Source organism: Theropithecus gelada, chromosome 5, assembly GCF_003255815.1.
Source record: "Theropithecus gelada isolate Dixy chromosome 5, Tgel_1.0, whole genome shotgun sequence".
Taxonomy (NCBI): Eukaryota; Metazoa; Chordata; class Mammalia; order Primates; family Cercopithecidae; genus Theropithecus; species Theropithecus gelada.
In genome coordinates, this window is record NC_037672.1 from 144,840,019 (window position 1) to 144,855,479 (window position 15,461).

Here is a 15,461-nt window from a genome sequence, read left to right on the forward strand (position 1 = left end):
CTCGAAGCTGTGGCAGCCATGGGCACCTGTCAGATAGAGGGAGGAGGAGTGACATTGACTATCATCAGGCCCAGCCGCTCTGTGGGTGTTAGTGTGAAAGCCACGCCTCCCACGTTCTGCCTGTCTGTCTGTTTTCTGTTGCTTATAACATAATACCTGAAACTAGGTAAATAAAAGGAATTTGTTTCTTACAGTTATGGAAGCTGAGAAGTCCAAGGTTGGGAGACTCAGGTCTCTCTTTGTTTTTCTTTCTGTAAAGCCACCAGTCCACTCCTGTGATAACCCATTAATCCATTAACTCATTAGGCTGGGAATGGTGGCTTACACCTGTAATCCCAGCACTTTGGGAGGTGAGGCACGAGGATTGCTTGAGCCCAGGAATTGAAGACCAGTCTGGGCAACATAATGAGACCCTGTTTCTGCGGGGGCAGGGGGAAGCCAGGTGTGGTGGTGGCGCGCACCTGTAGGCCCAGCTACTTGGGAGATTGAGGTAGGAGGATCGCTTGAGCCTGGGAGGTTGAGGCTGCAGACAGCCATTTTTGTGCCACTGCTCTCGAGTCTGGGTGACAGAGTGAGAGACCCCATCTCAAAAAAATTAATAAAATTCATTAACCCATTAATTCATCAGTGGATGAATCCATTCATGTTTTAAGGCCCCACCTCTCAATAATGCCAGATTGGGGATTAAGTTTCAACTTGTTTGAATGTCCCAAGCCTTCTAATGGCAGCGTTGTCAGACTTTCCCCAGAACAGCACTGCAGCCTAACACACACACACACCCACACACCCCCACCCCCACCCACACCCATGCTTTCCTTCCCTGTCTCCTTCCCCTGGGTCAGACCTGTATCACTGTCTGACGGCCCCTCCAGTCTTCCCTGGCCCCTTCCCCATTTTCTCTCACAGATGTTTCCCCTAGTAAATTTCTTGTATGTCTCATCCTGTCTTGGTGTCTGCTTCGTAGAGGACCTGGACTAACAAAAATGAACTGTTTTGAACAAAAGATTCAGGGTACTTAGCATTGTCATTCATCGGTTCCTTTTATCACTATAAGCAGAAAATGTTGCTTTTGTGTAGAAATGCTGTTCTTTAAATTATCTAAATTTATAGGAGAATCCCACTTCATTTACAAACAAACATTTTGATTGCCTACTATGAGCTACCGTGTTCTTACAACTGAGGATACAATGAGGAAACCCTTGTCCAGAGTGCTCAGCTAGTGGCCACCTGGTAGAGAATGAGTTCCCAAGAGTCTCTCAACCCCGCACCCCTCCTTTTTTTACTGTTGACTGCCACCTTTTTCTCTTACCCTGGGCATCACAGATGGGCTGGAAAGAAAAGCTTTTGTCATTGATCAAAGCCTTTCTTTTCTGAATGTTTCTTTTCTTCTCTCAATTTTTTTTTTTCCTTTTCCTTTTTCTTTTTCCTTTTCCTTTTCTTAAGTCTTGCTCTGTTGCCCAGGCTGGAGTGCAGTGGCAGGATCTTGGCTCACTGCAACCTCTGCCTCCTGGGTTCCAGAGATTTTCCTGCCTCAGTCTCCCTGAGTAGCTGGGGTTACAGGCATGTGCCATCATGCCTGGCTAAATTTTGTATTTTTAGTAGAGACAGGGTTTCATCATTTTGGCCAGGCTGGTCTTGAGCTCCTGACCTCAGGTGATCTGCCTGCCACGGCCTCCCAAAGTGCTGGGACTACAGGAATGAGCCACTGCACCTGGCCTATTTAATTTTCTTGGTTCAACAGTTTATTGCCTTAGTATGCACGAGGTTCCATTTCTGACTGTGCCACTGAGTCATACCATTCACTTCAGAAACTAAAATGTTCTCTTATGTAAAACTAAAAAAAATCAAAATTCTGCCTCATGAAACTTTCATTTCTATGCGATTTTTATTTCCTCTCATAATATTCTTCCCAAGTATTTATTTTGTTTAAAATATTGAAGCGAGGTTCTTACTGTCCCTATGCACAGAGGGAAGGAAGATCAAGTTTCAGTATCTGCATGTCCTTATTAGGCAGACTCATTCCTTAAATGCTCAGTAGCTTTTGTTTTATGATTCTTGTTTTTTCCTAAGCATACTTAAAAACAAATCTTTACAGGTAGATTGTGTTTGATTTAAATAATCTGAATAAAATTTCTGCTTTCTTTTTTCAGTCAATGTCCTTCAGAATGGATTCTAGCTTTTCTTTTGTGGGAGGCAAACACACTCTAACATACTTGTTCATAGAACATAGACACTAAGAGAATCGTAGACTTTGGTGATATGTTGACCTAATTTTTTTTTTTTTTTTTTTTTTTTTTTTTTTTGAGAGAGCCAGCTCATAGGAAGATATTCAGGGAATTAAATCAGAGACCAGAAGTTGTTAGAATTTCAGCCTTAATCCTCTTATTTAATAGGACTAGGTTTCAAGTTTTTCACAGTTCAGGATTGAAAGTTGATGAAATTCTTACTGGGGACATTTTATTCTTGGATTATCTGTATGAAAGCAGAAGTGTGATAATGGAACTAGTCAATTTGGGATATATAGTTTGTAGCTCATTATGCGAGTCTTCTTTAGTCTGAATCAGGCATTCAACAGCCATTTCCTATTAATTGGCTCCTGATTTTCAAGTTTAAAACCTGTGGAATTAATTTATAGCACCTGAGCACCTATGTCCCAGTTAGAGCTTTGCGCATGGGTTCATTAAATCTAAGTACTAAGTTAGCTAGTACTTAGCTAATGAGTTTGAGCTATTACCATTATAAAATTGAATTTCATTTTTACATTATTTTCTCTACTGGGAAAATTAGATTAACTTGAGCTGTGCTTGAAAAGAAAATATCATAATGGGATTTGTTGGGAAGTTAAAATTGCTTCAAGTATGATGTGCCTTTTTTTTTTTTTTTAATTGTTTTAGGTAGGGAAAAAGTATTATTCCTGCCTTATAGTTGAGAATATTCAGGTAACAAAAGGAAATTGTTATTTTCTGTGATCTAAAAATAGGACTAGTTAGGGCAGAGCCAAAATGAAAACATGTTGGCCTCCTATTTTTCCCTGCTGAAGGGCTGTTATAGCAAAATTGATTGTGAAACTTTTTCACTTTTTGTCAACATTGGTCTTTTGACTCTTGTACTTTCTCTTATGTCAGGTATTAAAGTGGGGGAAGTTTACTGGCCATCTTAATCTTTCTATTAAAACTTGAGCCTAGATTGATGGGGAAGGTATAGGACGGGGAGGCTGGATAGGTGAAGAAAGAGGTACCAAAGGGTGAGTGTGGAGAGAGAGTGATGTAATCAATTGATAATGAGTTGGTTTAATTAGGGGAACTCTTGTGTTAGGAGTACAGAGAAAAGATAGTACGAAAGCATTTTGGCAAGATTGTTTATAAGGTTCTGAAATTCTTAAAAATATTAATCCTTTATTAGTCTGGATTCTCAGTTGCAAGCACTAGCTAATTTGAACATAAAGAAAATTCATTAAAGGGTATTGGGTGTCTTGTAGTATCTTTAAAAGATGTGAGGGACCGGAAAGGATGTCCAGGTTGTACCACAGAGCTGGGCTTAGAGCAGACACCTCTATTGCCACTGGATGTCGACACCACAGTTTGCACCAAGAGCCCCACTGCCCAGTGGCTGTTGGAAGAACTGCTGCCTCTGGAAATTAGACTAGTTGCTGCCACCTCGCTAGAATCTCTTTGGTCGCTGGTTTTTTTTTAAAGCACTAGCTTCTGAATCAAAGTCTTGGATGGGAGCATCTCATTAGTGGAACCCTAGCCAGGTGTCATTACCTTACTGCAAACCAGTGTCTGTCATTTTTGGCTTTTATGGTGGGAGGTGGGCTTTGCTTCAATGGGAAGGAGAATTCCTCAAACATAGGAAGGAGTTTCAAGTGCTGGGCAACCCAAAAGGACTGATGATCATTTATGTGCCTGATTGTAAGACAACATTATTTTCCCAGAAGATTAAACATAATACAATTCTTTTAGACAACTTGAACATGTATACTTTTAGGTATGCATATGTACATCTGCTAGATAATCAGATATCTGCCTTCATCATTTACTTGATTAAATATGTGTCCACATTTAAAATTAAATAGGCAAAATCCGCCTATATTTTAGAAATATTTTCCCCACTTATTTAATAAAAAAATTTGTCTCAACTCTTGGCACCTTTGAGATTAGTATATTTGTCATGGGTACATTCTGATTTTTCATACAGCTTTCCAGAGCATTGATGGCCACATCTGCCTGAGTTCTTTGAGGTATATAGCGTCTTTTAAAATCTTTCTGATGCTTTCACTGTAAATTTTATCTCAAGTCAAAAGTACATGTTAGCAGCCCATTTGGATAGTCTCTTTAAAAAACTTATTCCTGAACCTGGCACAGTGGCTTGAATCTGTAATTCCAGCTACTCAGGAGGCTGAGGCAGGAGGATTGTTTGAGACCACGATTTCGAGGCTGTAGTGATCTGTGATCACACCATTGCACTCCAAGCGTGGGTGACAGAGTGAGACCCTTGTCTCTTAAAACAAACAACAACAAAAAAACACACCAAAAACTTAACTCTGGGATGTGTTTTCATGATTTCTTTTCTTCTTCTTCTTCTTTTTTTTTTTTTTTTTTGGTCGGGGGAGGTGGTGGACAGGGTCTAACTCTGTTGCCCGGGCTGGAGTGCAGTGGGGTAGTCACTGCTCCCTGCAGCCTCAACCTCCCGGCCTCAAGCTAGCCTCCCACCTCAGCCTCCTGGCTAGCTGAGACTACAGATGCATGACACCCTGCCTGGCTAATTTTTTGTATTCTTTATAGAGATGGGGTTTATGCCTTGTTGCCTAGGCTATGATTTGCTTAATGTAACTACTGATCTTATTCCTTTTAAAGTGAGCTTTATAAAATTACTGAATACAAAAGTTTGAAGTCATCTCTGGAATTGTAACTAAATATCTTAAATTTCTTAGCTTCCCCTTGTTTTTGTAACTGAGTCCTGTTTGTAATCTCTAAGTATCTGAAACTAAATGATTAGGGCTGTTTTAGGCTAAGATTCCTCAAACAGTTGTTGACCAAAATAATGGGAAAGTCCACTCCTTTAGAAGACTCTTAAGAACTCTTACACGAGGCAAGTTTTTTTTTTTTTTCCCCAACAGATCATTTTGGGAAAAAGATTCCTTTATGTTTAGATCTATCTTGATGTATCTTGATCTATCTATCTATCTATCTATCTATCTATCTATCTATCAATCAATCAATCAATCAAGTTTCTAGGCACTGTTTAAGATTCTGTTTCAAGGAAAAATAAGAACTGTGTTTTTGCTGAATGGTTTCTTTGCTGCTGTTCTTGACATTAGAATTGGAAAATAGAATTTTCCCTAAATTTAGTTTAAAGAAATGGGAAGTATCTGGAAGATCATGGGAGAAAATAGGGGAAATATTCCTTTGTTCTCAGATTATGCATTCCTCTGGGGTCAAAAACACTTGGAATCCAGTCTTAAACTAATGAGTGTTCGGGGAACGGATGTAAAATTCCTTCTGTTTCACTGTATTCAGCCTGTCCTTGTTAGTACTGAGTAATTAGAAAGGTGTGATTTAGTAGCTATACTGATTTATTCAGTTTTACCTAGACTGAGACTTTAGAAAATGGTTACTAAAGATATCATAGGATGTAGGTATGCCTTTGTTGCGTTTTTACTGAGTGTGGGGTTATAGCCCTAAGTCCTGTTGTCTTTAGAATTGACAACATCAGAACTTAGACTTTGATCTCCAGTGTGGGGGAATGTGAGGTTGTTGGAGTGGTCCCTCCGCACAGCAGAGTCAGATTCTCTGCAGGTTGGCTGTTATTCTCAACAGATTTTTTAGCTCTAGCTTGGAGGATAGATTAAGATAACATAATTTTCCTTTCCTTTTTATACATTTAAGATCCTTACATCCGAATGTCTGACGAAAAAGGATTTCAGACTTGAGTAATGGTGGGAAACATTTTAATCCTCCACACTGTTATATAATAATCCTGCCCTTTTACTTTGAATCGTGAAGTTCTAATGGATTCTCTAGTTTGCCGTTGTAGCTTGATTCTCAAAGCCACAGCATGGAAATGTAGTTTTGTACTTCTGCGTCTCGCAGCTCATTTAGAATCCCAGATTGATGGAGGTGGATGAGGACCTCTGCTGTCCTCTTGGCTAGCTTTCTCCCAGTGCAGGCATATGTGAGAGGGTATTCCTGGTCATTGGTCCTCTAGCCTCTGCTTGGTTATGTGGAGGGAGCTGGAGGTCACCACCTTGCCAGGCAGCCTGTTTCATTATAGTTCTCTTGAGTCCCTTTGATAGGAAACCCAAATCTGCTGCTCTACAGCTTCTACCCATCAAACCTGGCTTTGCTCCCTTTAAGCAAATCAGAATAATTTTTTTTTTCTTCTCTCATGCAGTACCCATTTAAATATTTAAAGACAGCTTTCATGTTTCCACTAAATGTTCTCTTCCTCCCCACTCACATGAAACATCTAGTTTTTTTTTTATTTCTTCCTCCTAAACCTTTTTAGCATTCTGGTTACATTCCTGCTTTACCCCAGGTTAAATGACTCTTTTAAAATGTGGTAACCGTGCTGTTGAGGTAAGCTCTGATCTGATGGGGGATGCAGTCGAGTGCTTACCTTGTTTGAATTCAGGCGGTATGTGTAACCTGTGTATGTTACAGGACCAATTTGTGGCTCCATTGACTTATTAAACTTTCAGTTAATAGAACATTTTAGGAGATTTGAGCCCAGTATGAAATTCACATGACCTGTTCTCGAGACATCTTGCACACCTGGGCAATTGCCTTTCAGCATCCTGTAGATTGCTTATCGTAGGCAAATCCTAACGGCACTACTTTTGAGTCCCTCTCTTCAGCTCGAGAGCTCCTTGAACTGTGATTCTTTTATCCAGCATTCCACCTTCCTTCCCAACTTCTGATTGGCTGCAAATATTTTAAATGTATATTTTTAAAAAATACAAGATGAGCATAAGTAGAGCATTTTATTGCCATGATACTCAAGATGATCCTCTCAGGCAGGGTTTGGCAAACAGTGACTCATGGGCCTGATCTACCTTGCTTCCTCTTTTTGTAAGTCAAGTTTCGTTGGAACACACCTGGACCCATCATTCATGTGCTGTCTGTGGCTGCTTTTGTGCTACCACAGCAGAGATGAGTAGTTGGAACTGCGGCTGCATGGCTGCAAAGCCTAAATTATTTACTACCTGGTCTTTTATGGAAAAAGTTGGCTGACTCCTTCTCTGAGGAGAGAGCATCTGATTATTTTATGTTCAAGAAGCTGTCTTTTGTTTCCAAGCAGAACTATCCAAAGCCCTTTCCAAGGCTCATTAGCAAAGGCATTTTGTGACTTCTTTTCTTGGCTGGTTCAAGTAATTCATAGGAATATGATTATGTAATCTGTATGTGTGGTTATAAAATCACATTCTGTACTCGTTCTCTTATCTAATTTCTAATATGTTAGTATTTGAAAACTTTTCTCAGTATTATTGCTTCAGCCATCTCCTTGTCATTGGGAAACTGTCATCACTGTAAATTGCCTGTTAAGTTTTAGGGACGGTCCTAGATATGGTGTTCACTAGTTGCTGGGGAAGAAGAATCATGTTGCAGCATTAGGAAACATCGGTAACACTTACTACTAACAAATATTATATAATATATCTGTGAACTTATAGCAGGAACTGAGAGATTCCATGGAGCTTCCAGTCTATTTTGAGAAAAAGAAAATTCTTGTTACTCAATTGACATTGCCTTACTGAAACATTTGTTGGCCCCTTTATTATTTTGTTCTTAAATATAATTTTTAGGTTCAGTTTAGAAGTTTTAAAATCAGACTTTGCTAAAGAAGGAAAATCGTAATGAATTTTAAGCTCTTACAAGTATTTTTAATAAAAAAATTTTATTAATGAGTTGGATGTAGTGTTATTTGCCACAACTACTACTATCCTTGTTTTGGAAATTTGCTTATTGATCTGAAGACAGTAAGGCAGAAACCTTTATATTCTTCCCCCCACCCCACCCCCAAGTTGGAGTCTTGCTCTGTCACCCATGCTGGAGTGCAGTGGTGCGATCTTGGCTCACTGCAACCACTGCCTTCTGGGTTCAAGTGATTCTTCCTGCCTCAGCCTTGTGAGTAGCTGGGATTACAGGTGCCTGCCACCATGCCTGGCTAATTTTCTTGTATTTTTAGTAGAGACGGGGTTTCACCATATTGACCAGCTGGTCTCACACTCCTGACCTCAAGTGATCCACCCGCCTCTGCCTCCAAAAGTACTAGGATTACGGGGTGTGAGCCACTAAGCCTGGCCATGAAACCCTTATGTTCTTTTTCTACTCTAGCGTTAGTCTTTGGAGTTCAGACGGATATTGCATTAAATTAACTCTCCAAATGAAGGAAAAATATAATGACCTAAAATTGCTCTTGTGTAATCTTTGTAGCCTGGTTCTTTTGGTGGAAGACAGTGTTTACTCCAGAGTATGAAGTTTTGGGGTTCTTATTTTAAAAGGCCTTCATATATCCATATTACTGATAACCTACATCTACTTTCTGAGCATTTCCGGCGTCCCATTCTGATGGCTAATGGAGACCATCCGATATCTCTCGCCTTGTCTTGTGATCCTCTCTGATTTCCTCATCTGCTTTAGTGACACTGAGCTGCTCAGGTTCCGTGCCCTGAAATTGCTGTTTTCCCCTCTCCGCATGGAAGGCCTTTGCCTGGAGAACGCCTTCCCTCTGTTTCAGGCTGAGCTGTGCATGATCTCCTTCAGGAAGTCTTCTCCTACTCAGGGGACCTTCCTCCTCTGCTCCCCAGTAGCTCTACGCAGCTTGCCAGCACTTTGCCTACCACGTCATATTGTGCTGACGCGTTCACGTCTCTTAGACACACTCGCCTGGGATGAACTCAGCCACCCACCTTCTCCCTCCCTTGCTGGAGAAAATCCCGCAATAAGGCAGATGATATCTTCATCAACTCCTCCTCACCTATCTCAAAAGGCCTTCTTGTTTCTCCAAGAAGTGTTTGTCCCATTTGTAATGATTCTTTCATTCATTCTTCCTATTAGTTGGGCATGAAACTTCTCATGCCCAAACCCTCTGCAAGTGACCTTGTTTTGTGCTTTATGGGAAAAAATAGCCATCTGGTAGCAACTCTCAGCTTTTTGTCACGAAGCCCACAAATCCATTTGTACTGGCACCCCTTTTCTCCTTCTATCACAGGGAAGGAAGGATCTTGACTTCTATGACAGGCCAACCCTCCATGCACGCTCAGCATCCCATCTCCTCCCATGTCAGAGACTGTGCACCATTCTTTCTGGATTCTTCACATGGGCATTTAGACATCCTCTCATCTCTTAAATACCAGCTTTCTGTCTTAAAAGAATACATGCCTTCACTTTATGGCATGTTCTCTTTCAGCAGTCATCCTCTCTCTGTACTGCCCTGCATGGTCATTCTTTGAGGGAGGGTTGTTCCCCACATGGTCTCAGCTGTCAGTCATAAATCAGCTCCAGTCTGGCCCTTTTTGCCACCTTGCCATGGATATTGCTGAGCTCTCATTCTTTCTTTAACGTCTCTGCAGCCCACACAGCTGAACTCCTTTCTTTTTTTTTCTTTCTTTTTTTTGGGGGGAAGGGTACAGAGTTTCTTTTTGTTGCCCAGCCTGGAGTGCAGTGGCGCTGTCTTAGCTCACCGCAGCCTCTGCCTCCTGGGTTCAAGCGATTCTCCTGCCTCAGCCTCCTGAGTAGCTGGGATTACAGGCGCTGTCTGGCTAATTTTGTATTTTTAGCAGAGACAGGGTTTCTCCATGTTGGTCAGGCTGGTCTTGAACTCCTGACCTCAGGTGATCTGCCCACCTCAGCCTCCCAAAGTGCTGGGATTAGAGGCATGAGCCACCATGCCAGACCTGAACCTCTTTCTTCTTTTATCCAACACCTTGGTAACTTTCTCCAGTCTCATTGCCATAGTTTCCGTCTGTTCTTCCTTTTCCTGTTCTAAGTACTTGGTCTGAGACATTTCCATTTTTCTACTGTCCTACCTATCTACTTGCATGACTTCAAATGCCATCTACTTGCTGATGAGGACAAAAATTGGCATCTCTGACCTAGGCGTCTCTTCTAGACTGTGGACCTGTATCTCTGACAGCCCGTTTTACTAAGATCTTGGGCGTTTCTCAGCATCTTGGATTTAACATGAGCCCTTAGTGTGTGCTCCCAGCTACTTTCCCTCAAGATTTTCCCTGCTTCGGTAAATAGTGTCCTTTATTTTTTATTTTTAAATTTTTATTTTTATTTTTAGGATTTGTGAGTACATAATAGGTATATATATTTATGGGGTATATGAGATATTTTGATACAGGCATGCAATGGATAATAGTCACATCATGGAAAATAGGGTATCCATCCCCTCAAGCATTTATCCTTTGTGTTACAAAAATCTAATTATACTCTTGTAGTTATTTTAAGATGTACAATTTAATTATTTTGCCTGTAGTCACCCTGTTGTGCTATCAAATACTAGGTATCATTCATTCTTTCACACTATTTTTTTGTACCCATTAACCATCCCTACCTCCCCCCTACTATACTTCCCAGCTTCTGGTAACCATCCTTCTACTCTCTATCTCCATGAGTTCAATTGCTTTGATTTTTGCATCCCACAAATAAGTGAGAGCATGTGATGCTTGTCTCTCTGTGCCTGGCAATAACTAGTATTGTTATCTCTTCATTTGTTCATGCCAGAAATCTGGGAGGGATCCTGGAAATCTTCACCTTTTCCATTCGGTCAATCTCTCATTACTTTGACTCTACCTGCAAATATCTCTCAAATCTGTCTACTTCTCTTTACTTCTGTTATTGGTTGCCTTCATTTGAACCACCACCATCTCCTCCTGTACCACTCTAGAAGCCTCCTAACGAGTCTGTCTTCCAGTTTTCTGTACCTCTCATCTCTCCCTCAGCAGCCAGAGTAATCTTGAAAAGCTTTAATTATCATTGTCAATTCACTGCCTAAAAACCTCCTGTGGCTTTGCATTGTACCCCAAATAAAATGCTAACCCTTTCCCAGAGCCCACAAGGCCCAGCACGCTCTGATTCCCTGCCATCACTCAGCTCTGCGGGCTCACTTAATTGCTCCTTATGCTTCAGCCATTCTGGCCTTTTGACATTCCCTGTAATGCTCGAACTCCTCACCTTCATCCTTTGCCTCTGCTGATCTCAGCAGGAAACAATTTCCCTTGCCCTTTGCACCACAGATTCCTTCTCACCTTTTAGGTTTTAGCTTAAATGTCACTACTTTGAAGATGCTCTCTTTGCACACATTTCTAATACATTCCTCACCATACCCCTACTTTTCTTCATTGGAAGGAATTACTAAAATGTGCTCTTATATATCTCCTTAGGTGTTCATGTATCTGGTTTGTATCTTCTCTACCAAACAGTAATTTCCACGAAAGCAGGGGGCTGTGCTTGTTTTGTTCGTAGCTATATCCCTATCACCTGGCATTGCATGCTCAGCAGCTATTTATCTCGTAAAATAGGCACATATTTAAAGTTTATTAAGATGGCAACTTTGGGGAAGCACCTCTTTGGTACTTTTATTGCCATGTTGCGTGGTAGTTACGCTTGGTGGGTTCAGACTTACGTGACTTGGAATCCCTATTACTATCTTGTGTGAACTTGAACAGTTGTTAGTTTCTGTGATCCCTGCAGTTCTTTTTGGGCCGACTTCTTTCTTGAGTGTACCAGTTTCACAGAAGACATATTATATGGAGGTTTATTTGGGAACACTACTTGGGTAGATCCACATGTGGGAACTTAAAAAATGACACAGGTGCTCATATTAGTGTGTCTTAAGTTAATCTATGAGACACTGTGTGTAAATCGATTAATGTGCTAGCACTTCTTGTATCTGTACTCTCAAATGGAATGTGGGGCATTCCATACTGGGGAGTCAGGATTCCTGGCTTGTGGTGCTTTGTAGGACTCTTTGGTTTGCCATTGCTGTAGGTCGCATGGTCTAAAATGTAGAGAGGATAAAAATGATAATTTGAAAGATGATCGCTTTTCCCTGGCTAGTTGTTGCTGTTAATTCTTTCTTTTAGATCTCTTTTGCCCCAGCTATTTTACACCCAAGCAGCAAATTATCCAGGTGGGAGTGAGGGGAAGCCAGGGGTTAGCCTGGGGTAGAAAGTTGAAACTGAGCATCTTGAAAGTGGGCATAGTCGCTTATTTTGAGTGTTCCCTACCTTAGAGTATGAATGGTCTCTTTGGGATAAACTCTCACATAATGAAACACTGATGAGGAGCCTTTGGTTAAATTAAGAATCTTGATCTATTCCAAATCACTTATTTTTTCTGTAATGTTAAGCTTGGATTTTTGAGCACCTTTCTAAAAAGAGGGATGGCACATTCTTAAATAATGTTTTGAGATTTTCTTGTATATTTTGGATAGTTCTGGTGTCCTGGAAACAAAGGCTGAGAAGCCACTACCTACCAGTGTGTTGTTACTAAGTATGTTTTCTTTCGATGAATATTTTCTTTTATTTGCATTTTCAGCATTTTGTGACTTAACATGAAAAGCCCCAAACCAGCCAACTTAAGAAATAAATGTGATTGTGGTTGGAGTTTGTGTATGGCTTCTCTCATGTGAGCTTCCCTGATGTCATGCTTGCTAGCATGCCCAAGCATTTGGCTTTTTCGTGAGCCTCCAGTGACTCTACTTTGCTAATATACCTTAAATCCTTAGGAGGTTTCTGTAATGAAGGGCAGACTGGTTGTATTTGAACAAGTAGCTACAGTCCTAGTTCTTGACATAATGTAGTCTGATTATCAATAAAGGAATGTAATTGAATTTTAAATTTCTAAGGAGGGGGAAGGAAAAAACAATCTCAAACAGAAGTGTTCTGTTAATGAATGTGATAGACCCCTTTGTTGTTTACAGACAGCCCTCTTGCTGTTTTGTGGAAGAGAGTTGGGACTGTGTTGCACATTTCACTGGCAATCTGCCCACCTCCTCTTCCCTGAAAATATTTATGGAGTTCTAGTGCTCTAATAAGTTGAGAAGTGATTTAATTGTTGCATTGGCAGAGTGAGATAAAGCCGCTAAATATGTTGTTCATTTTCTTTCTGGGTGGGGTGGAAGAGGGAAATGAAATACTAATTTTTTCCTTTTTGGAAGCCTAATGCTGTGCTCTTTTATCATCACTCTTGTTCTCTAGGCATTAAGTGTGACTGAAACCCTGATTAAACCCTTGGAAAAATTCAGAAAAGAGCAACTTGGAGCTGTAAAGGTTTGTGTCTAATTTGAATACACTCATAAACAGAAAACATAGATGCCTCTGCTGCTTCATTGTACACTTTATTCACATTTGGCAGCTCTGAAGGAGATGCCAGAGCAAACCATCTGTTGTTTTATGTTCGAAATGTGCTCTTCCCCCTTTGAGGGATATGGAATTGAAAACAAAACAAAAACACCTGGACAAGGTAGTAAAACCTCTAGTAATCTTCTTGGGCTACACCTTTTCATATAGAGTTTTAAAAATACCTGTAACCAAACAACACATTTGCTCTGAATAGAAGGAGCTTATCACTGGGGGGAGTATAGTTATTTCTGTGCGCACCTCAGTTTTATGGAGGAATGTAGCATTACAGTAGGGTTTAAGATTATAGACGCTGCCACACCGTGATGCCACTGAAACTAGGAAGAGACTATTAAGTATTGGGATGTAATTTCCTTCAACTTAACAAAAATTTAGTGAGTCTCTATTGTGTGCCAGTATCGTGATGGTATTGTGCATTATATTGTGTGCTGTATAGTGTTATGCTGGGGATTCAAAGGTGAGTGAACCACAGACTCTGTACTCAAGGATCTGGGATTTAACTGTGATTTCCAGAAATAATGCAGCGGTTTTGCCACAGGGAGCCTGGGATATATTTAGCAACTTATTTAAAATGTGCAATCTGAGTTTTGAAATTACCCCAGAGAAATAATTTCCACCAGTCTTTCCTGAATTTTGTGTATGTACTTGAGAAATAAAAAGTAACATTTGCCTGTTGTTTACCGTTTTTGGCTTGGCCCAAGGAGAGGGGAATTAATACAATTTTAGGTTGAGAAGGGAGTTTTTATATTTGTATTTTTTTCCCCCACATGGCTGGGAATGTGAGCTTTTTTTTTTTTTTTTTTTTTTTTTCCTCTTCCTAAAAGAAATGACTAAAATCCCTTGGTGGAAATAAACACTGTGGCCTCAGTAGCTTAACCACACAGATGAACCCAAGGAGTTCCAGCTCTGTAACTGCTGTTTATGGGATGAATTATCATTTAAGTGACTTGTGACAATATTGGACATTTCTTTTTGGCATACCGTATTACAGTTTTTAATGAAGGGCTATGAACTGAGGCTCAGCCCCTGTGGACAGTGGGAGATCACTGGGGGCACCACCCCAGGCTCCTTCCTTGGATTGTTTGCCATGCTGCAGGCAGCTGGGTTGTCCCCTCTGGCTTTACAGCAGGAGATTGGAGATCAGCTTTCACTTCTGCGACCTTGACTAAGTCATTGACTTTAGTTTCTTATCTGTCAAATGAAGGACTTGGGGGATCTGACTATTGTTTTATAGTTTTATGATTTTGTTTTGATTGTGTCTCTAAGCTGTTCGAAAGTTTGTTGCATTTTGGTTCATTCTCTTTTAACATTTCATTGGCAGGTATTCTTTGTAAACAACGTCCATTTCTTATTTTTCTCATTTGAATTGGATGGTGCTTACATGTGTGAAGGTTATATTATGGAAATGAAAACTGAGTGCGAGTGAATCTATTTACTTTTACTTGCCATCTACTCTACTGGAGTTTAGAAATGTCTGACCTTGCATCTTTATTGACTCATTTTTCCCCTTAAACTATCCAGCTTCTGATGTTAACATTTGTTCAGAGTATATCCTGTGAAGCAACTTGCACAGTCAGTAATCCTTTTAAAAGGAGAAATGGTTACAATAGTTTATTCTATGCTTTAAACTATTTAATGACAAAATTCTTTCCTGAAGTCCTATTTATGTATCCTTCTGTGTTCTTCTGGCTTCAAGTTTATAAAGAGTTGGTGTTATGTGCAGTCTTGCTCAGTATGGTGTGTGTGTTGACTGTTGTACCTGCGGAGGTCACCTGTGAAGAGCCAGTCATTGTGGGTCATAGGGAGAAGCCCTTTTTCCTGGCAGTTTTGTATACCATAATAAACTGTAGAGAAGGGTGGTTGTCTGTATTATACAACAGTATGTAAACTATGTAAACATCTGTCCTTTCCATTAGGTTGTTAAATCTTTAAAAGACTGTGCTTTTTTTTTTTTTTTTTTTTTTTTTAATTCTCAACCAGCCCCTACCCTGTCTTAATACATAAAGTATCTAATAAGTAGCCTATCCAACTGATAATTCTAGAAGAAACGGGAAAGGGTTTAAGTTTGGGTATTTGAATTACTTTCCAC

General features: G+C 40.3%; 1 protein-coding gene across 1 annotated transcript in view; it reads left to right on the forward strand.

The window, feature by feature from the left end:
• Nucleotides 1-15,461, forward strand: part of ARHGAP10 (Rho GTPase activating protein 10) — a 294,968-nt gene that overhangs the window by 100,423 nt on the left and 179,084 nt on the right. The window contains exon 4 of the mRNA XM_025384845.1: nt 13,211-13,282. Coding sequence (XP_025240630.1) covers nt 13,211-13,282 — 72 coding nt within the window. The remainder of the gene's footprint in view (nt 1-13,210; nt 13,283-15,461) is intronic.